The sequence below is a fragment of the Nilaparvata lugens genome, chromosome X (assembly GCF_014356525.2).
Source record: "Nilaparvata lugens isolate BPH chromosome X, ASM1435652v1, whole genome shotgun sequence".
Lineage (NCBI taxonomy): Eukaryota > Metazoa > Arthropoda > Insecta > Hemiptera > Delphacidae > Nilaparvata > Nilaparvata lugens.
The window spans coordinates 21020556-21044425 of NC_052518.1; the positions used below are offsets into that span (position 1 = coordinate 21020556).

General features: G+C 34.7%; 1 protein-coding gene across 2 annotated transcripts in view; it reads right to left on the bottom strand.

Annotated features, from left to right (window-relative positions):
- Window positions 1–482: 482 nt before the first annotated feature.
- LOC111045212 (vacuolar protein sorting-associated protein 35) overlaps window positions 483–23870 on the bottom strand; it is a 32059-nt gene continuing 8671 nt past the window's right edge. Inside the window, exons 5-12 of one of the 2 annotated variants that reach the window (XM_039442986.1) lie at window positions 22475–22753; window positions 21020–21220; window positions 19075–19559; window positions 17847–18015; window positions 10453–10632; window positions 6802–7032; window positions 5239–5382; window positions 483–3923 (exon numbers count right to left, since the gene is read on the bottom strand). In XM_039442986.1, coding sequence (XP_039298920.1) covers window positions 3723–3923; window positions 5239–5382; window positions 6802–7032; window positions 10453–10632; window positions 17847–18015; window positions 19075–19559; window positions 21020–21220; window positions 22475–22753 — 1890 coding nt within the window. In that variant the 3' untranslated portion in view covers window positions 483–3722. The remainder of the gene's footprint in view (window positions 3924–5238; window positions 5383–6801; window positions 7033–10452; window positions 10633–17846; window positions 18016–19074; window positions 19560–21019; window positions 21221–22474; window positions 22754–23870) is intronic. The other variant, XM_022330556.2, reaches the window with a different exon arrangement.

Sequence of the window (23870 nt, forward strand, 5' to 3'; positions counted from 1 at the left end):
TATAATAATAATAATAATAATAACTACAGTAATAAGGCCGGTATAACACAATAATAGTTCCATGTCATAAAACAATATCTGTGATGCAGATGCAAAAAAATTCAGTGTAATATTATATCTTTATAATATCTTTGGATTCTTTTTCAAATCCTTTTTTAGTACGCCTATAGAAGACCAATTGAACATGCATGCCAAATTTAAACGTATTTGGTCAAGTAGATCATGAATCAGTGCCATTCTGCTTTTATCATGGAGTAAATAAATGTAGATTCTGTTTTCTGTGTTTTTATATATATTATGTTTCAGCCACAATAAAAAGCATGGTCACCATAAAGCCGCTGAACCATCTGTACATATCAAGGGATTATGGGAATGAACATAGCCAATTTCATAAGTAGGGTTTATCAATCAATTGTAATTATAATGTGATCCACACTAAATGCTTTTCAAGGAGATTCATGAGGATAAAAATTCACAACGAATCAAATTAATAATTCTGTATTTCATATGTACATTTCATAAACATTGTTAAATATTTATAATACGCTAGTGATGGTATGTACTAACTTGTATATGACTGGAACATTCATATTTCTGACGATTTGCTGTCAAACGTTCAAATAAAATTAAATTGAGGTTAAAATAATATAAAGGTATGTATAAAATTTCAATTTTCGTAATGTTGAATTTGATGAGTCTGTGAAATTTCCACAGTTGAAATACAAAAATAATTGGTCGAATTAATTTGCAGAGATTATCTCATTATCTTTTTACATCTTTCAATTGTTTCTGCTTTTTGGCAGTTTTTCTGTCTTAACCAAATCTTCATCTTTCTTATGCAATTAAAACAGAGAGATTATCCTTTATTCCATCTGATCAGTAGCAACTACACCATGTCGTCATACATGCCACAGAAACAACGCAACAAGTCTGCTGCTAAGAGCAACCAGTAATGGTTCTTCACCCCCCCCCCTGACAAGTATCTCTGATTCATGATAAAGATTAATAAATAATTAAAAATCAACTAAAAATGATGCATAAAACTCTAAAAAATGGGCATACATAGGTTGCAATGTATAGTTCTTTTTTTGATAATCTATAAGTACTAGACAGAATTTTTAATACGAGTAATCTGTAATCCTTTTATATTTTACAATTGAGGGATTTTAAATAATAGAGTATAGTAAATAATTATATGATTTGAATATGACTCATGTGGGCATCATCCGAAATAAACAGTAACATTCTTAGTTTACTTATAGAAACTTGATCCATGAAAGGAAGGTGATGGAATAGAATATGGTAAGTTTAAATGGGCGACACTGTTGTTGCCGATCCGTTGTAGTACTGATGTTATTCGAACATTAACCAAACCAAACCAGTTTACTCAAATTTGTTCACCACATTGCAATAATTTCCCACGGTAGGACGAGTATTGCGACCGTAAAATGAGCGAAGCTCTTGAATTGGTGAACAAAACAATTATTATTATTTGGATCGATTTGGGAGCGACTTGGATCTGTGGGCTCGCTGATAAGTTATCGATAAGATAAGTTAAGCTTCGTTAAGCTTAAGGGTTAGGGCTTAAGTTAATCCCTTTGTAAGGGTAGCCAATCTGAGAGACGAAACGCTCTAAAAATACCATTTTTCTACAACAGCTCGTAAAGTTCTTCTTTAGGAGCTGAAAACTTATCATAAAACATCCTTTTTCTGAGAAGCGAGCGATAATCTACTTTACGCTCGCTAACGGCAGCGCATGAGCAGTAGGCTACATTTAGAAAAATGCAATTCCAATAAGTTCATGTTCCTACTTTTTCGCATTTAGATTCACCAGCCATTGTGGCAAAGACGGCTGGAGAGATGACTCTCACTTTGAGGGACACAGGTTCAAATCACGTTCCTATCAATTTTTGCAGATGTTACTAAGCTTATTAATTGTTTTATATTATTCTAATAATATATTACTATAAAATAAATTATTATGAATAGATAGAATAATTAAATTGTATCATTATTATTATTACATTGATTTTCAAAAATAATTTGATAAATTGAAAACAAACTTGTTTATTGTATTGGAATTTAATACTGCAGTTGTAGAAAAAATTTGTATCTAATTCGAGCAGAAAGCTTCTTTATCACTCTCTTAAAAATTACCACGCTCCGCTACGAATCACGTGATAACTGTTTTGACTCGAGCGATAAAGTTGCGTTTCACGCTCTTAACACATAAATAACTATTTTGGGAATACATTTACATTTGTTGGTATAGATGGAATCACTGAGAAAATGGTCAAAATTAAAAGAACTGGACAGTAAATGCCTGGGGGAGATCATTCGTGTTGAATTCTATGGAAACTGGATAGATTATATGCTACTCGAGATTACAAGTCATTGGTAATCAATGAACTGATCACCAAACAATTATAAGCGAACATTCATCACCAATGCGTAGTAACCTCTAATAACATAATGTTATTTGTGCGTTTAATGTCCAACTCTTTCAATTTTCATGACCAACTAGCCAGTGATTTCAATTTTACCAACTAATGTAAACATACTTACAAGAAAAAATTATTTGGCTGTACCAGGGTGGAAAGGATTTATTTTTGCAAAAGGCTTTCAAGTGTAAAGGGCTTTTTGATATTGACATTTTTTGGTATCGTTGGAATCCCTACGAAGTTGGTCATCAAAATCTAGAGTTAGGCATTTTAAATGTGATGAGAAATTATTCAAACTGAGTTCTAAGGAAACTGGAAAGCTTATGCTACTGGTACTATTCATAGGTAATCAATGAATTGATCATAGAATTAAGTGAAATCTCTGTCTAGTACTTATTTATACAGAGTGTTTAGAAAAGAACTCCCTAGTTTTAATATGTCATAGAATCTGTAAAAAGTGAAATAGTCTATTCTAGTTTGTGGTATTTGATTCAGCAACTGTCTAAGTTTTGTCCCCCTGCAGTTGCAGACCCACCAACAAGATGGCGCCCCTCCTCATTACAATAACCATGTGCGCGCGGCTCGAGACACTTGCTTTCCGGGAAGATGGATAGGTAGAGCTGGCCCAATTGCTTGGCCACCACGGAGCACGGACTTAGCCCCTCTGAACTTTTTCTTTTGGGGGCACATAAAAAATGTAGTATACAGTGGAAAAATTAGAGACATGAACTATTTTTGGGAAAGAATCGTCACGGCGGTTGGGACAGTTACACCTGATATGTTGGTGAATACATGGCGAGAACTTGAATATCGTCTCGACGTGTGCAGGGCAACAAATGGATCCCATGTTGAAGTGTACTGATGTGGAACAAAACTTGAATATTCTCTGTTTCATTGTATGTAATTGTTGATGTAGTTTTTCATCAATTTACACATTGAATTTATACCTACAGCTAGGTAGTTCTTTTTCAAAGACCCTGTATTTAAAACATATACATATTATTATAATTATTATAATAAAACATATTCTCTGATAAACGTCTCTGATTCCTCATGCACATTCATAAATTCGAAGTTTAATTGAATGTAATAAATTTGAATGGTGTATAAAAGTTTCAATAATGACTCATAATTTATATATATATTAATATAATGGAATATACTTTCTCTCTGATATCAGATGCACATTCATATTGCATCTAAGTCTTCCTATTCATCTCAATAGGAACAGTAATATTTCCATATCAAAAATCAATGATAACAATTACAATTACAGCCGATCTACAACGAAAGTCCCTCGTAAGAAACTCCTTCAGACTCGGGATTTTCCATTCGGCTTTTCAGATAATCTATGGTGTTCGAGAAATGTTTTCCAATCTGTTCAGATTCCTCGTTCGATTCGAGATTTGGGAGTTCATCTCGAATTTTAGAGATGACCTGGTTTAGCATGGCCACAGTCACCTGCAAATAAGTGGAAATATTCTGCTATCAATACAACAAGTGCATGCACAAACATTTTAGTCTTACTATTCAAACTGTCAAAATTGATGTTATTGAATGTAATATAGCAGTTGCTATTTTTGTTGAACATAATACAATATATAGACAAATTGATATCAGCAGTTTTTGCGAGGAAATCAACTTTGAGGCAACAGCTATTATGGTCGATAGTTTGAAATCGGCAGTTGTAAGTTCGTATAGATCATCACTAGGTTGTGCTTAAATTTTTTTGGATAAGATTGAATCACTTATGCAACATATGTGTGCTTGGAACGATTACACTCTAGTTATTGATGCTGATTTCAACTTCCATTTCAACGTCAATAACATTGATAGGTATGTTGATAGTTTTCTTGATATTCTTGCCCAGTATGGTTTTAGGAACTGTATCAGAATAATTTGCCAACACGTGGAGCTGCTTGCCTGGATAACATTCTGACCAATGTTAAAGATTGTGTCCACTCTACCAAAGTGATAGAGTATATGTTATCTTATCATGACTGTGTGTTTATTCAACTGCATGGACCAAGGGAAAGTTCTATTTTACTCATAAATTTCAATTGAAATACTTTTCACGCAAATTTTTTGTGAATAATAACCTGAAAATAATAGTAGCATTTTGAATACAAATTTGGAGTATAGTTTCTAGTAAAACACCTAATTATAAAAATATCTATTCATTGGGCAGTAAGCTTATAGATGAAACACTCGCATAATAAATTTCTCCCATCACCTTTCCTACAATAGGTAATTAAGACTAAAACTAGCAACTTTGCAACTCATCCTGAACAGTTAGTAAAATATCTTCTGTCACTCAAGCTACAGCAGCTAATGATATTTTTATTTAATCACAAGGTAAGGAAAGAACATAACACACAAATTTTATGATATTATGCTCCTTCCTGGAAAAAACATTTCAATTTTTTCAAGAATTTATAGATTCTTTCAAGAACGTAAACAATATTCAAATATAATTGAAATTGATATATTAATAGTTGATGATGTAGGTCCGTATTACATTAGACTACAGGATCGGCCAACAGTGCAACACCAAGTGACATTAGTTCTTATTGCGCTCATAACACTAGGTTCACCATCCAGGACATCAGATTTTGTCGGCCGGCTGGTGTTGGATTTTGTCGCCAGCCCAGCCACCAATCCTGGTGTTTTAATGGTGTGCCAGCTTGCTTTACACAAGGTGGCTCACTGGTGGCTCTGGTGTCCCACTGCAACCCAGCCTGGTGGCCTAACGTAATACGACTTTCATATTTAAAGAGCTGATGAAATTGATACTCACCTGTTCATTGCCTTTTTCATAGAAGTAAATGTAGTAATTGAGAAGTTCTACTAGCAGCTGAGTCTGGACAAACAAGTCCATACATTGGCTGGCAATACGGACACCCTTTTTCAAACAATCAAGAACTTTTTTCCCGTCATGGATCTGTAAAAACCAAAAACTTATTAGTTATATATTCGAACTGTAAATACACTCTGAAAAATCTCAAATTAACCGAGATAAATTACAGATTCAAAACTGGATTCAATTCAATAAAGTTTAATGTACAATGTAAATAGTAGGTTATAAAACTGTTTTATAATGGGGGTCTTTAACGCACGAATAAGATGTAGAGTTGAGACACAAGTGAGCGAGCGTAGCTTAAACATTTCACGAGTGCTTTAAAGACCATATAAAACTGTTGTATACACCATTTTATCTACGACCACTAAAGCAAAGTATCACATTGCTGACTTGTTGTAAGGTTAGAAATCAACCAACTAGCCTCCTATATGGTAGAAAGATTAAAATAACAATAGGTAAGAAGTTACTCAGAGAGAGTGAACAGTGAACTTGAAATACTCAAAGCAAGACAAACTGGAAACTTGACGAATTGAAAACTCAACGAACTAAAAACTTGACATACTGGGAAATATATGTTAAATGAAATAGGAAATTACGTCACAAATACGGCCAAGCTAGCTAGTGTCGTGTAAAGCTTCGTTTCCATTATCACAGATTCAGCGCTACAATGACTAGAGATCGAATGACTGGAACTAGTAGAAATGGAAATGGTTTACAACATTTCAACTCGGCAGTTTCACTGCAACAATTGTGCGAGCACCAATGTGCCGCAGAACAAGAGTTGTTTCGGTCTCCTATTTAGCAATTGATTACTTATTTCTTTTTCTCTCAAATTCCAACTTTCTTATAAATAAAGATAAGAAGATTTTGTTTTCATATTTGGATCCAGCACCCCCAAATACTGAATGCGAAAGTCAGATTCAATCAGTGGTCCAGGAGTTTTCGTTGGGATTTTTGAATATCTGGAATTATCAAGCTAGACTCCATACAAGGCATGGTCTGCACCTGAATATCCATGGTAAGAAGCAACTTGCAGGTGACCTACTAAAAACATTACTGATGGACCCAGTTGAAAGTAGGAGCTTGCTTGTAGAAGAGAACGAGACTCAGGAAGTATCTCCACCCATGGAAATACCTGTTCTCACAACAACTAGAGCTTTCTTAGAAGAGGCACACGCACTACACATAGAAGCCCATGTTTAGAATACTTGAAAGCTACAGATGAGAAGATATCACACAGTAATGAGGAAATTTTGGATAGGGAGAAAGCATACACTGTAACACTCCATTTCTACAAGTTCCCGTAATTCGATCTCTAATCATGTTGCAGCGCTGAATCTGTGTTAATGGAAACAACACTAGCTAGCTTGACCGTATTTGTGACGTAATTTACTATTTCTTTCAACATAACATATTTTCCAAGCATCGAATGAAGATGGTAAACAGCTGTTCACGTAATTCATTCAGTATGACGTTTATGTATGACGAAAATGAAATTACCTCTTGATCGCGTTTCTTGCCGGACCAGAAGAGATGACAACAGGTGGCCACACTGCGACATTGGTCGGGCTTCTTGAGTAGCTTGGATGCGGCCAGAGCGCACTGCGTCCGGAATGGCTCGGCGTTCTCCTCGCTGAAGCAAGTCATGCACTCGAACGACGCAACCAGCAGAGTGATGGCAGCCAACTGTGCTTTGCTGTCCGATATTTCGTCCTCGTACAGCGAGAAAGCCTGTATTCAAATCAAATCATAATCGTTACTGGTTGAGCAATATTTTTTATACAATTCAAAGTGTCAAATTCAATTAGCATACTACCGGCTGATTAAAAAAGGACTTTACAACTTTGAAAATTCATATAATTCTTATTAAACAAGGTACACAGTTGGTTTCGGTGTTGTTTTAAAGGAAAACACTCCAAGTTTTGACACCCGCTAGTGCATGGTCGCGCCGCACAAGCGCTAGCGGCAGTTACGTCAAAGATGGCTGCCTTCACTGGAACCGAGCGTGCTAGCTGTATGTTTTGGTTTGAAATACAGCATATTGTACCTTGATATGTTGCAAACATTTTTGATACAACAGATTGATGGGGATGACCGAGAACGAAATGTTTTATTTATGCAAGATGGCGCACCACCACACTATATGAATGGCGTCCAGGATTTTCCTAATGGCCGCTTTCCAAATCAGTGGATTGGCCATAATGCACCAATTGCATGGCCCCTCGTTCCCCAGACTAACACCGCTGGATTTTTTCTTAAAGTGTTTCATAAAAGATATGGTGTATGTAACTCCTTTGCCAGCCACTCTACCTGAACTTAGAGCAAGGATTTGCGCTGCTGTTGAGCAAGTTACACCTGAAATGCCAGTGCGAGTCTCGGTATAAATTGACTATCGATGGGATTTCTGCAGGATAACCAACGGAAGCCACATAGAACATCTTTAGTTCAAGGTAAAAAAACTTGAAGTGTTTTCCTCTAAGACAACACCAAAACCAGCTGTGTACTTTGTTTAGTAAGATTTATATGAATTTTCAAAGTTGTAAAGAGTCCTTATTGAATCAGCCGGTAGTATGTGAATTGTTCGAATACTTGACTCCTATATCATGCAATTTAATTACTATTATATTCAATAATAAATTGCTTGAGCTTTGTTTTATGTGTAATTCAATGCTATTTTATAGAAATTTTATTGAATAGGTCGATTTATTTATTATATAGCTAGCTATCGCTAATTTCAAGTAAATAGTGGCTACTGGTACATGAGAGCAAATATCACAAAACAATCACTGTCATATAGGTATTGGATACCTGAATAATTATTACAGTCATATAGATATTAGATACCCATAAATAGATTACTAGATAAATAAATAGTTTACCCATAATCAGATTACACAAACGTTTAGTCAATACAGTACTACAGTTCAACATGGATATAAAAGAGTACATTTCCACATTCATGAACTCATCAACACAATAAAAGCTCATATCCAGCAGATAATTTTTAACCTTAAATTTTTTTCTGTGTATTTTTATATATTTCAATCTGATGGGAAGCTTATTGAAAAATTTTATTCCTTGGAAAAATATTCTTCTGAGAAATTGATAAATTGACTCTGGGCAAATGATAGTTTATGGCTGACCTACTTCTGTTCTCATGAATATGGCCATTAGTTAGCAGCGGGCTTTTATCAATAGTGCTCATTATCGCATGATAAATAAACAAAGAGGGAAAAGTGAGAATACCGGTGGCTTTGAAAAAATTACGGTAGGATTGATATTGCGTTAATCTGTACATGCATCTGATGTTTTTATGTGAAATTAATATTTTGTGTAGAATCCTAGCAGATGAGTTTCCCCAAACCGCTATCCCGTATCTTGAATGGCTCTCAAACAGAGCAAAATAGATACATTTAAGCACTCTGAGGGGACAGTACCGAGATAATGTTCTCAACATGAAAATAACTGCACTTATTGCTAAGATTTTTGAGTCAGCTATATAATAATTTCTGTATAGCTGGAACTATGACTGGTTGCTATAGTGCGGTCCACGTTTTAATGACAGTATTTTATCAACTTCGGTTTTGCTACCCTTGTCTATCATTCGACAAAGCCGGTAGTACTATCCTTTTCTAGGTCCACAACGATGACAATTATGTTTTTGACGGTGTAGAAATATAATTAATTAATGCAGAGAATTAGCATCGCTATTCTTCTATCTTTATCCACTGCCATTATAACGTGGACCACACTATAGGCACTAGATTCTAGTTTTTATTCGATCAACCATCTTTATTCAATTCGATCGTCTGTATCGATTTATCATAATATTGTTACTATTAGCGTTTCCAATTGCCATGTTAATGTGCTCTAAAGGAATAAAAACATTCTTGTTCTTATTGTTACCAACTATAGTGAGATACACGTCAGCACCTGATTAACATTGGACAAATCACATAGTTCTATCCTATTCTAGCTCCACACTGTTGACAAATCATTTCTGGCCTATGAAGAAATATAATGAACTACCAGAATATTTTGTCTAAATCACAAAACTGTATTATCAAATCATTGAAAGCTTTAATATATGTTCTTTGTGGATAAAATATATTTTAGATAGAAATTGATCATTATTAACAAGAATCAACAATTAATATTATATCAGATTGACATGGATGACTTGAATCACAGATATCTAATATAGGTGTATCATCATTATTTGTAACAATATAGGACATATTACAGGATGCGCAATCAAAACTTCCTTTATTTAAATGTTCACCATTCAGTTATTTGATGACATAGCGGAGTGCTAGTAGTCACATTCGAGAGGCGTGGTTTTAAAGTTTTGTTCTTGCACAGGCCAGTCACCATAATGCATTGGAACAGCGCATAGTTTGCGCTCGCCGTCGAGGCCTACTTTTGGAGCGGCTGTTCAGTTGTTGCAGCGCAGCGGGCAACAGTCTTTCGGAATCGGTTTAATTTACCCCCATGGTGTTTCAAACCGGAAATAAATTGTTTCGTGGAATTTCTAATCGTTCTATGAGGAGGATTCTTCACGAAGAACTTTATTTCCACCCATACGAGATGAATATAATTTACGAAATGGCTGTTTCGAAGGAATCCTTCCCAGGATGTCTAATCTCAATTAGAGGCGGTTTGCGATGGCCGTCTCGATCTCCTTATTTGCCCCCGTGTAATTTTTTCTGTGGGTTTTTTTGGAATCCCCTGCCTGTATTGACCGTCCGAAGACTCACCAAGATTTAAAGAATAATATACAGGAGGAAATTGCCAGAATTACGCCTGCAATGCTTGAAAGGGTGATATAATATAGGGTGATGCTTGAAGGGTGCTTGTGCTCTCATATGTATCTCAAATAAATAAAACACTAGAAATAGGTACTCTAAGTGTATCCAGAGTGGGGAACATCACCTCCATTATATACTCTTCAAAGCTACACGAAAAACAACTTTAAATACATACTTACATAATGAAAAAAGAATGAAACTTTTCTGACTCTTACAACACGTTTTATAAAAGTTTTGAAAAAAGGTTGTTTTGATGCCGCACTCTGTATAACGGTTGAGATCCTAAATTATTTTACAGTTGAAAAAGAAAATGACTACAGTAAAAAAAATACATAGTAATTACCTGAGTAAGAAACTCATAAGCCACAGTTTCATGATTATCGAAATGCATTCGGTTGATGGCCAAGGCACCCTGTAGAAACAGACGTAGTGGTAATTCGGCCAACTCAGCTTTAGTCAATGCTGTTATTGTTTGATGACAAAACTGGAATATCTTCTGACATTTCTTCTGCCACAATTCATCCTAAAAACAAATCAAAACATTTTTTTGTTTTAAAGAATGAGTAAACAACTTTACAATGGAGTAAAACCGCTTGGTAATAATATAATATCAGTAATATTGGAAGAGAACGCTAAATAATTATCTAAATTTGAACCAATTTTCTGATGAAATGAAAATGAACGTCTTTATCACGCTACTCTCCGCAGATATATTAAAACATGATAGCAAATTAGTAAACAATGAATTAATAGTTGTTCCCGATCAAAGTGGCGCATTATGTTAATTGAATTGTGATTTTTATGAGTGAAATTCTTCAATAGAATTGAATTCATGAGAGAGTATTGAAATGGGAATTTCATTTTTTCAAGATTATAGTATGCGGAGATTACGAAACTACATTGAGTGAAATAGGTTGCTTGGGCAGGCAGAAAAAGAACGCGACCTTTGAATAAACACAACTTGTCCCAGAACAATTGTGTTTTTTCAGAACACATAACGTTTCACAGGATATTGCACTTCTCATGAACTGTTTAATCAAGCAATCTTCATTTTATCCAATTTAATCTCTCAATAGTGAAATTATATTTTTGATTAACTCACACTCTTTTTATTTATCTTGAAAAACATTCGTAATTCTTCAGTCTACCTTCTCGCATGTAAAAGTGTAAATCCATCTAACGGTACACTATGGTTCGACCGAACAAAGGCACGCCGAAGAATGAGGTCAACGTCCCGAAGCCAGGGCCTTCTTCAGCTATTTCTGGATCATTGTCTGAAGAGACCCTTCGCATTATTTGACAGCAAATCGAAGAATCTGTACAAAATGCCGTCTTAATGGCTGTGAAGTCTATTTTCGAGGAACTTCAGGCATTGAAGGAGGAGAACAAGCAGCTGCACAATAGAATTTGTGAGCTGGAGGTGTCTTGTCACCTGAAGGTCGACGACCTCGAGCAATACGGGCGCCGACATTCAATACGTATTTTTGGGATCCCGGAGAGCAACAAAGAAGACACGGACCTGCTGGCGCTTGATATCTTCAACAAGAAGCTGAACGTGCCCGTGACTCTGGCAGATGTCAACCGCTCGCATCGCGTTGGAAGGCGTCAACCACCTCAACAAGGGCAAGTGAAACCTAAGGACCGACCTATCATAGTTCGACTCTGCAGCTACCGGACCAGGAAGATGATCTTCGACGCTAAGAGGAAGCTGAAGTGTTCCGGCGTCACCATTCGCGAGGATCTGACTGCGGAGCGTCTCAAGATCCTCAACGCTGCGGCCGACCGTCATGGGTACAGGAATGTCTGGACATCTGACGGGAGGATCAAAATCTCTATCGGTGAGGGAGGATCCAAGAGGGTCCACACAGTCGAGAGGATGACCGACCTTCTAAAAGTAAAGGTAAAGTGAATAATTTCAGGATTCGATGACTAAGTAGTGCCCTTCACTACAATAATAGGAAATTCGTATTAAGAGATTTCACAGTAGATATACCTTAGCATTTTTCATGAGCTGGCTTTCTGTTCTATAAATGAATCTTTCCACTGCTATTTATGATTATATATGAGGCAATTATTTCAAACTAAGGAGATCCTCATCTGTTAATACTGATTAATAATTTATCTTGATATTAATTCCCAAAACTATGTTCAATGCATCAACTGCTATACTCTAGAGGGTACTAAGAAAATCATTATCTCTATTCTTACTAATAATTACATCTCTTACCATAATTATTTCCATAATTAATAATTTTCGAAATGCTGAATTTCAAATAAATTGGATGATTAACATACGTTATAGATATAGATGTAATCTATAGGTATAGATAGTAATCTCTTCTATATTAGGTGTACATAATGATACCATCTACTATTGCCACAGCTCGAACAATAGAAGCTAATGTGTGAATAACAGGAGGGTGGGTGGTCTGTTGATATGCTTATAAATGGCCTGTGTTTCATTTAACGTTATCTTAGACATTCATACTAAAATATTACAGTACTCAATTTACTACTTTTATCATTATTGCAACTCCCAATAGTTAATTATACTTCTAATACTATATTTTTCATACTTCACCGTTCAATCCTATTTAAAACTCATCTAAAATAATCTAGCACTTTCTCAATCGTCTCCTCTACTTCTTATTTTTCTTTCTCATTTCTCTTCTTAATCTTATAGTTATTATGATTACTAGAATATTGTTGTAATTATTACATTTATTATAACTGTTGTGATTTTTGCGATGATGATTATTATTCTTTTCTATTCTTCTTCGTCTTCTTCTTCTTCTCTTTCTTTTCTTCTTCTTCTTTCCTTAATTAATTCAAGATCACAATACGATGTTCTATTTCTTATTCTATAGTTCAGTTTCATAAGTTCTTCTCAATTGTACACATTCCTTCTTTCTCTTCTCTTCTTCCCTATTATTATCATTATTTTTCCACTAGCTATCCAGCATGTTCAAATTTTTATTTCTCTTTCTACCTTTTCTCTTTCTATCTGATTACTTTCTACTAATATCCATATTTGATATTCGATTCTTTCTCACATTAAATCATACTATTCCTCTTCCATTTCATGCAAATATTATTCATTATCAGTTGTATTATGTATCTTTTCTCAATTGATAACTTTCTTCAAAAAAATTTCGTTCTTCTGCTGGCTTTTTTTTCTCTTTTGCAGTTTTTACTGGATCCCATTTCGCTCTATCTCCACCTTGAACACGATCTTCCACTACTGGATTCCATCTCTCTCTATCTCCACTTGGACTCGATTTTCCACCACTGGATTCCATCTCTCTCTGTCACCACTTGGACTCGATCTTCCACTACTGGATTCCATCTCGCACAATCTTCACTTTGACTCGATCTTCCACTACTGGATTCCTTCTCGCTCTACCTCTACTTGGACTCGATTCTTCAACTACTGGATACCTACTCGCTCTATCTCCACTTGGACTAGATGTCCCACTACCAGTTCTTCCTCAATCTTCATCTTATTCACCATTCGGATTATTCATCACCGGAGCTCCACAGATCACAACATCTACATCTTATTGTGTTTAGTGAATTTTTTGAACTAGTCTTTTTAAATAGTGAAGGGAGCCGAACTGTCAAGGCATACAGGATGCACTCGAATCAAGAGACTTTTTCATTTAGGTTAAGTTTTATCAGTTTCATCCCCGTTTTCCCCGTCATGTGTCGTTCAGAGGTCGGTTCACGGTTGGTCTGCTGCTTCCATGATGCCTCTCACTGACACGTCAGCTCGCTCGCTCGCTCGGTATGATTATTTCAATAATAGTAATAATGACGCAGGTATGTTTCTAACAAATAAGCTCCACTATTTCAAAAAACTTTTCAAGGCTGCTCACCTTAACGTCCAATCCCTCAGCTGCCACATTGATGCACTCAGAGCAATCTTCCGTTTTCAGGACTTCAATATAATTGGAATTTCCGAATCATTTTTGAAGCCTAGTATTTCATCAAATTTTGTTGCATTACCTGGATATAATCTTTTCCGGAATGATAGATTAAATAAAGCTTGTGGGGGTGTAGCAATTTATGTGAAAGATGGTATCAAAACAAAAGTTTCAATCACATCTAAACAAGAGTATTGTTCCAGACCAAAGTTTATGCTACTTGAATTATCCTTATCTATTACTGATAAATTACTCGTTGGTATCTGTTATCGCCCACCAAAAATAGGTCATTTTACAGATTTCGAAAAATGTCTTGCTTTCTCTATTGCCTTGTTATAACCGTATACTAGTTATGGGGGTTATGAACACCGACTTGAACATGACAAATCGTAACACTGACTACTTTCAACTGACTACAATTTTCCAATGCCTAAACATGACTATTTTACCTCTCGATCCAACTCATCATACTAATGAATCTGACACACTCATTGACCTTCTCATTAATGAGAGTGATCCTGACGAGGTTGTTCAAGCAGGCCAAATCCCAGTCCCAGCTATTTCTGGACATGATTTGATCTACTGTGTACTTTCCCATAAGATACCTAAGCCAGAACAGAAAATTATCACTTATAGAGACTTCAAAAACTTTGATGAAGCCGCCTTCCTGACTGATGTGGCTCAGACTCCATGGCATCAAATTGAAGCATTACCCTTAGTTGATGACATGATCAAGTATTCGAGAATTGGACTTTGACTTTGTAAGACAAACATGCACCTTATGTGACAAGGAGGATTAATAGAAAACGACGAGTACCGTGGATGACTGAATACATACTTAAGATGATGGGACTTAGAGATAAAGCACATAGAAAATTTAAAAAGACATTTGACTTGGACAGTTTGATAGAGTATAGGAGCCTTAGAAATAGAGTTAAACAGGAATTACGGAACTCAAAGATTAGGTACTTGAATTCGTTCATGACAAACAATAGACAAGACTCTAAATCACTATGGCAGGGAATAAAAGAATTCGGGCTAGGCAAACAGAAATCGAATCCCCAAATTGACTTACCATTGAACAATATAAATGGCCATTTCGTTTCACACTCTAACCAACGCGACGAAGTTGTCATTGCTAATCATATCGATGATCTTGAAGAGCAGGTTACAAACTTAGATTTACCAATTACTGATCAATTTAATTTCCATCCAATCTCAGAAGAAGACACTTTCAAATCAATTCAACGTATTCATAGTAATGCTATGGGTGTAGACAAAATTCCTATTAAATTTATCAAGAAGATGTTATTGGCTGTTTTACCAACCATTACATACATTTTCAACAAGTCACTTGAAGAAGAAAATTTCCCTGAAAACTGGAAGTTTGCTCTGGTTCGCCCTCTAAATAAAGTTCCATCACCCAATAAAGTTGAGGATTTTAGACCAATCAGTATTCTACCTGCATTGTTCAAAGTGCTAGAAAGACTCATTCATGCTCAAGTTGTAAAATTTCTAGACAACAATAGTAAGCTTCATAACTTTCAATCAGGCTTTAGGAAATTCCATTCAACTGAGACAGCTCTGCTTAGTGTGACTGATCTAAGGTTAGCTATGAACCAAAGAAAATGTACCATCCTCACCCTATTTGATTTTTCTAAAGCATTCGATACTGTTGATCATAGAATAAGTTGATACAGTCCTTTTGAATAAGTTGGCTATTCTTGGTTTCAGTCACAACTCGTTAGTTTGGTTCAAATCCTATCTATTAGGTAGGAAACAATGTGTATCTGTCGGTGACAAAAAGTCAACTTGGAAAAACGTTATGCATAGAGTACCACAAGGTTCAATTTTAGGCCCTCTCCTCTTCACTTTGTATGCTAATGACCTTTCTTCCATTATCAAATTTTCCAGTTTCCATACTTATGCAGACGACCTTCAAATCTATTTAAGCTGTCCCATAACAAAAATTAATGAAACAGTTGGAATAATGAATCAGGATATCAATTCGATAGTGGAATGGACAAAGAAAAATTGCCTTAAGCTTAATCCCATCAAAACACAACCCATTATAATTGGATATTCTCGTCTTTTAGACAATATTGACCTTGAATCGATTCACAAAATTAGTGTAGACGGTAATGACATTCCTTACTGTAGCTCAGTTAAAAATTTAGGCATTATTATGAATAATACTCTTGACTGGTCAGAACAAGTGAACAAAACTTGTAGAAAAGTATTCTCAGCCATGCATGCATTGAAGAAAATGCACGATATTCTACCTAGAAACATTAAATTATTATTGGTTCAATCTCTCATCTTCCCACATTTCATGTACGGTATTGTAATTCTGTTCTTAACGATATGCAAGTCACTCTGAATGATAAACTACAGCGTTGCCAACGTTTCGTCTACTCTCTCTAACGCCATGATCATATCACCCCAGCCCACATTTCTAGTTCAACATTAAAGCTTCCCGATCAAAGGCTTTTTCGAATAGTCAAGCTTGTTAGAGATATCTTGAAATACGGTGATCCGAACTATTTTAAAGATGATTTCAATATTTGTCTCTGAAGGTAGGAGGATAGATGCTTCACATACTAGAACCGGAGAAAGTACTTTAAGGATACCCAATCATCGAACTACTATTTTCACAAAATACTTCTTAGTCAGTGCCTGTCGTGCATGGAATGCACTTCCTGTTTCTATCAGGTCCATCGAGAGCTGAGCGAGCTTCATCCTGACTTTAAAAAAAACATCTTTTGGAACAAATTACTGAAACTGTCCGGCCCTAGATCGATCACATGACAACCATCCCTCACCCATCCCACCAATATAAACCTTTAAACCTGTTATAGAATGAATTATATATATATATATATATATATATATATATATATATATATATTTGAGTTTATATATATATATATATATATATATATATATATAATATAAACTCATGTTATTTTAATTATCCACTGCATACTGCTGTATATTACTGAAAGTTGATTACCCTGAACTACTTTCAGCCGCCTACTTCATTTTATTAATCAATGATTTGATCTTATCTACCTATATAATTATTTTAATTTATCAATTTTCTGTTTTTTTCTCTTAGATATTCATATTGATTAAAACTTTCACAATATTTCCATTAATAAATAAATCCTTAGTTTAATTAATGAAATTAACGTTTTGATAGAGAGTTAGTGGGGAGGATATTTATAATATTCTTTCCGAAGAATGGACATTGATATGTCCAAAGCTCCGCCAATTTATGTAGATGCATAACAATATAATTATCTATAGTTATTACATCACAAATTGCTTTTTCATATCATATACAGTTCAATAATTATTTTCTTAGTCTATAATATGTAAATTCATCTATAATTTTGCTGTATTGTAAAAGTTGCTGGATGTCACATTAATAGTCTGAAACAAATAAAAACCTCTGAAATTAAATTAAGTCTAGGAGGACAAGATATATTTCTTACTATTGTATATAAGTGTATAAGCCAGTATATATTGTAATCTACATAAATAAAGTACTCAATCAATCAATCATCATCTGTCTCATTACCCACGCTTGTGCCCCTGTGGGCATTATCCTCAGCACAAAAAAAATCCACATTCAAGATAAACATAACAAGAAAACAAATTCAACTACGAATAAATGAGTAATAGAAATGGAAGAGGGTGTATGTATGGGTCGATGTAGGGTATGATGGGGAATACAATAAAAATGAGGATACACGGCGAAATTGGTTTTGGAGAATGGAAAAGGAAAGGTTGGGTTTTCACAGAAACACACCTGGTCTCTGAGAGTGCTGTATTTGAATGCAAGTTGGTAAGCCTGGAATACTAGAGGTGGCAGAGTGTGGGGGATGCGCCGATTTCCACCCACTGCGAAATGCTTCCTGGCTGTGCTCAGAATCAGATACTGTTGGTCTGGAGTGTCTGAACGTAGGTGGTGGATAAACCTAGAAATTTATTCATTATTTTACCAAAAATAATCATATTAGATATTCCAGATACAAATCCTCAGTCGAACAAAAACATTTGGTTGGATGATAACAATATTGTAAGGAAATCAACTGACAATAAATTCAATGAATAAGTTAGTTTCAATTCGCATTTCATAAGATAGTAATTGTAAGTTGGTAAGTTGAGAAATTTCTTTCCTTCTAAGAAAAATCAAGTGTATTCGAAAGTGTATAAAAATTATTGAATCTTTCAAAAAAAAACAATTTATTCATTTCAGTTTCTTCATTCAGAAACGGTTTTCATTGGCAAATTTCAAGATAATTAAAAATAATTTTTTTAATTTTTGTTTGATTATTCTGAATGAGCATACCATAAATATTTCAACTTCAATTTAAATTTTAATTAGAATTTCAATTCTATAGAACAATCATATATGTTTATGTCTAAAACATAATTTTTATATAAGTGAGCAATTAAGCGTCATAATAGTTTTATTGAAATAGATTGCTCAAAAAAATCTATAACCTGTTATCTAGTTCCAATGGCTGCCACTCTACTACATAAACGCTCACAGAGTTATTAATAGTTTTATTTCAGTTTCTAATTACCACGATGAATAACTTAGTTTGCTGTAAATATGAATTTATCAAAATATTTGAACTGTTAGTGTGACTAAATTAAGAAATAGGAGAGGTTTCGGAAAATTGCTAATTCTTTTTTTTTCTAAATATTGTATTCCTGTAGTTCATCAAATGAACAAACTAATAGTTAGTTTTAGTACTTGGGAATGAATTTAAAATGATAGAAGTTCCATCTCTATTTTTCACAAAACAGAATTCTTTCAAATTAATTGAAATGGAGATTTTCCATTTTCATACCTAATTTGAGATTGTGACTACTCTCTTGAAGTGAAATAGTTCTTCCAGAGTAAAATACGACTTGGATAAATAGGATAGTTTGATATTGTGACTACCTACGCTATTAATATGTTGTTCCAGAGTAAAATAAGACTTCTGATCAAGTGAAGGAAAGTTCCTTATCACTGCAAAACTTACCTAGCAAGAAGTCCTTGCTCTTCAGCAAAGTCTTCAGGATCGTCATCACCTGCTGGCTGATCGGGTTGATCTTGGATCAATGGACTGATCATTGTCAGCACCGTATCCACTTCATTCGGTGTAGGAATGTACGTTTCGCTGTTCAGAATATTATTGACTATATAAGCTGCAATGGATTTCCTTCCGGCGTAATCAAAGTACTCTAAAATCGGTACAAAATGTGACAGCTCGAGTATCGTCAACACATTGTTGTAATGGTCGATGGGGATCTTGAGAAGTCTTGACAACTCTCTGGAAACTGCAGTTTTGTGCACGACTTTTTCGATTGAAAGTCTTTCAAATACTTGGCCAGTGGTGAGAAGGACTTTGTCTACGTAGTCGACTCTGTCGGGGTAGCACTTCAACGCCAGGTTCACCAGAGACACTTGCAGGGAAACTATATCCTCGGACGAAATATCCACTCGGGACTGGATGATTGTAGCTACCTAATAACAAACAACATTTTTTGTTACAAGTGAAATCTTCGAAGGAATGATAATAGGTAACTAACCGAAATGAAATATAAGTTATCGATTACCTTTCTTTATTTTATTAAATAACAGCTTGTTTTAGAACATTAGAGCTATTTTAAAGTGTAAATAAAATAAAAAAACTAAAATGATTTTCTTAGATTCGAGTTTTTCAATATATTATAATTTTCAAATAATCACTGAAAATTTCTTACTATTTTAGCTTTTTAGTGTATAAGCTACTCCAAACTTGAACCCACACAGCTTTGACTCAGGGGCGACTACAATTTATTTTTCTAAGCTTCATTGTAATATTTTTGATACTGATTGTTTTGTTTATTTTTATTTGATTGGAAAAATGAATGATTTATTATTATGATTCTATTTACACTTGAAAATTGCTCTAATGAATTCAAACTAGTTCAGTAATTCAGTAATTAACTGCGATAATATGTAGTTGTAATTAATAAAACTAGTAGTTAAGGTTAGTAAAATAAAAAGGGTACTTGTACTTGATAACTTCTATTTCATTTCAATCAGTAGCGAAAAGTTATAGCAATAATTTCAATCAGAGAAAAATGAGTAGGCCTAGTTACATGAACTCCTTGGTTATGACAGAGGACAGAGGACATTATGAAGAGGAGAAATTTAGACTCATCTGTTTCTATTTTCCTATTGTATTGTGTTTATTCCACTCCACAATCAATTGAAAATGAAAATAAAAATAAATAAAATAGTTAAATGACTCGTATTTATCTAATAACAACTAAATTTCAATTTCGATAAGAAAATGCCATACAAGTAAACTGAAATAGAGTGTTTACCAACTGCCTACCATTACTCTGGGGTCTAGGGCATTGTTCCAAGCTAACAAACATAACTAAATATCATATTTAAATTGTCCGAAAGTCTTTAGTTACACACACAGCGGCCATTTTGCTTTTTTCACTAATCATTTTTTTCCTAAATAATGGTTAAACATACGAAATTGAAACTTTGCACAATCATTTAGAACTAGACAAAACTACAAAAAAAGTTATGATAATTTTTTTAATTCATAAAACAAAATGGTGGCCATTTAAAATGTTGTTTCTCAAATCACTCAGGAACCGTTGGTTTTACAACCAACTGCCCAAGCAATATATTGTAGAATTGACAATAAAAGCAATTTCTCACAACTGACACAGTTGACAATAAGTATTATTGTAAGGCCAGCCATTAATGTTGGGCTGGGGAGATACCATTAATTTACAAAAGAGGTACATTATTGGTACATCTGTACCGAAAAGGTACTGAAGAGGTTTACCTGCACAACCACTTTATCAAGGTCAACCGTTTGGTTGACCTCCCCGGTTTCCCATTGATTTTGGTTCAAACAATTTGGACCGATAAGCAGGAATGTGCCTGAAAATGTTTTGAATCATAAAAGAGCTTACCTGATCAGAAAATATATCGAAAAGTTTTCCGATTTCACCCCTATCAACATCAGCGGACGATGCGTCGCTTCTTTGTGAATAAGTTGCCAATCTGTCAATTAATGAAATGACCACACTCTTGACGTTAACCCCCGGCTGAAGTTCCGCGCACGATTTCAAAAATGCATTCAGTGTGGCAAGGTGGAATTCGTCTGGGAAAACCTACAAACAAAAGTGATTATTCTCAATTTATGTAAATCAAATTTTCGATGAAATTGAGATGTAATTAATAAATAAGATTTAGTAAAAGAATAATGAATCTGTTGTGATCTGATAAATAGATCACAATTACAAGAAAAAAATTTTTTTCGTAATCAAAGTGAAGAGAAAGTAATGGTAAATAAAATCTTAGCTTACTTTTCTAAACTTGTGGACTGTTTAAGCCCTGCACACACACATCGATTTTTGTCCGCACCATATTTTGCCAACCTTATAAATTCTTAGATCAAACAGATGATTTCAAACAGATTATGTTTGTCAAGTTCCGTTTAATCTGATAGAACTCAAGGACGGCAAAATATATCGTATGAACAAAAATCTATGTATGTGCACAGGGCTTTAGGAAGTCAACCCCTAAAAATATTTGACAAGAACATTAGAAAAGACTGGAAAATGAAAAATATTTCTGGAAGAATAGAAAAAGGAAAATGTTGGGCTGTAATCATGGAATAGATTACACAAATACTTTGAAGAAACATAAAAACGTAGAGTATTTTGAAAATTGGGAATTGTTATAAGGGGAGAGCCATAATAAAAATATGGGAAGTTACAAGAGTAGAATAATTCTATTATATACAATTATTGTAACAATGTAACACGCAGGATAAAACTTAAAACTGCGTTACACAAACGAAACGTGAGAAGCACGCAAGATGATCGCAGGTCGAGCGATTCCGGTTCGCGCGCAAAGAACTGGCCAAGCTCCCGCCGACAATGGATCATCGCAAGCTCGCGCTCTGATTTCGATCACCGTTCTTGTTTGAGAAACGCATGAAAGTCTGTATGCAGCTTTACATAGATTGAGAAGAAGTAAAGAATAATAAATTGGCCTTATATCATATCAAAAATTTAAGTGAATATAAATTGAAACAGAGACATGCTCCCGGATGCAAGAGCATATCTTAATTAATGTGACGTCATCTAACAAAAGCAATCCTGAAAAACCAATGAATGACAGTGCGATGACAGCGATTGAATTTGATAGGTGTACATGCATCCGAGCCTATAAATACATTTGTTTATTGAATTTATAAGTCCGAAATGTTTTATATTTGAAAAAAAAATAAACGGCAGAATTGATAGATAATATTGAACCTGTTAGCTGAAGAAAATTTTGTTTGCAAGCGGAAGTTTGCATTTTCAGTTAAACATCAACGATTAATAATAATTCGGTTTTTGAAACGTTGTGAGACTTGCCTGTATGATACATTCCATGAGATACTCTTGAGCGATAGCATCTCGACAAGAAACAACTTGCTCCAAGATACCAGGTAGGATGAGTTTCCTGTATTTGTCCAGATTACTGGATTCCAACTGCGACAAGCGGACGAGATTTGTGCCGACAAGGATCCTTAACTCTTCGCGCTCTCTCTCACGACGCTCCTTGTCTCGCGAATGACCCTGGTGCTGCATCCTCACCCACAGCTTGTTCATCTCGGCGAAATTCATCAGAACAAAGTCGATCGCATCTCTCACCTGAAAAAGAAGTATTCTATTCAAGTTGTCTATCACTGCCAATTCTCAAATGTTTTGACAAAGATTTAATTGGAGTATCTTATTTTCAATTCTTGACACAGGATCTAGTAGGATCATTGTGCAGGCATCTCAAACTATGACTGCCGCAAAAGTGGTTGATGGAAACGTCACCAGTGTCAGCTCATCATTTCAAAAGTAGTACTTTCAAAGTAGCCTACATCATTCAAAGTAGCTCATCATTTCAGTAGTTACTGTGGACAGCTATAGGCCTACACCTGCTGAGTCAATGCTCCCACTCTTGGTAGCACCGGTACAAATTCACAGCGCCACAACTGGCAATGCTTCAAAATTGGTTTTTGTCTCTGAATGTGATTTAGATTCTATTTGATGACCTAAGGTAATAAAGATGTCCTAGAATATGTTTCAAAGCAGAAAAGTCACATAAGTAGCATGAAACATGTCCTGGAGCCATATTTTTGGCTTTGAAACATTGAAAAATATAATTTTTCAACATTAAAAATTGAAGGTCACACGGTCATTCCAATTTGAGGACTTTAAGCACTGGTATCGAAAGTGGGAACAATGATCATGTCAGTATGTATCTAAAACATTTTCTTTGTTCGGAAAAAATGATAACTTTAGTTCATATGGATGAATATTAAGTTAATTATTAAGTATGCCCCAGCAGACGCTGATTATTACATACAGAACACTGTTTGCATATTATTTATGAAACTTGTATTTTTTATTAATTCATTCTTAACAATAAGTACATCATTAAAATGATAGGGAGAGGAAAGATAAGGTAACCTTGTTCTATTACACTCCCAAATTTATTTATAAGGTCTAAATTTATATATCGTCCAAAATAGGTTGTCTTGTAGTAATACACTTCATACAATTTTCAGTCCTAAATTATTTTCATATAGCAGATTCTCAAATTTATATTTGACAAAACCAAACATAGAAAAAATATTACACATTATCGTTACTAAAATAGGAAATATTCACATATTGATTTTAGGAAATATGTAAAGGAATGCGGGTTATTCATTTATTTATAATATGGATTCACTTTTTTCAAGTAGAGAAGGTAGGGCCTAATGTGGTACATTTC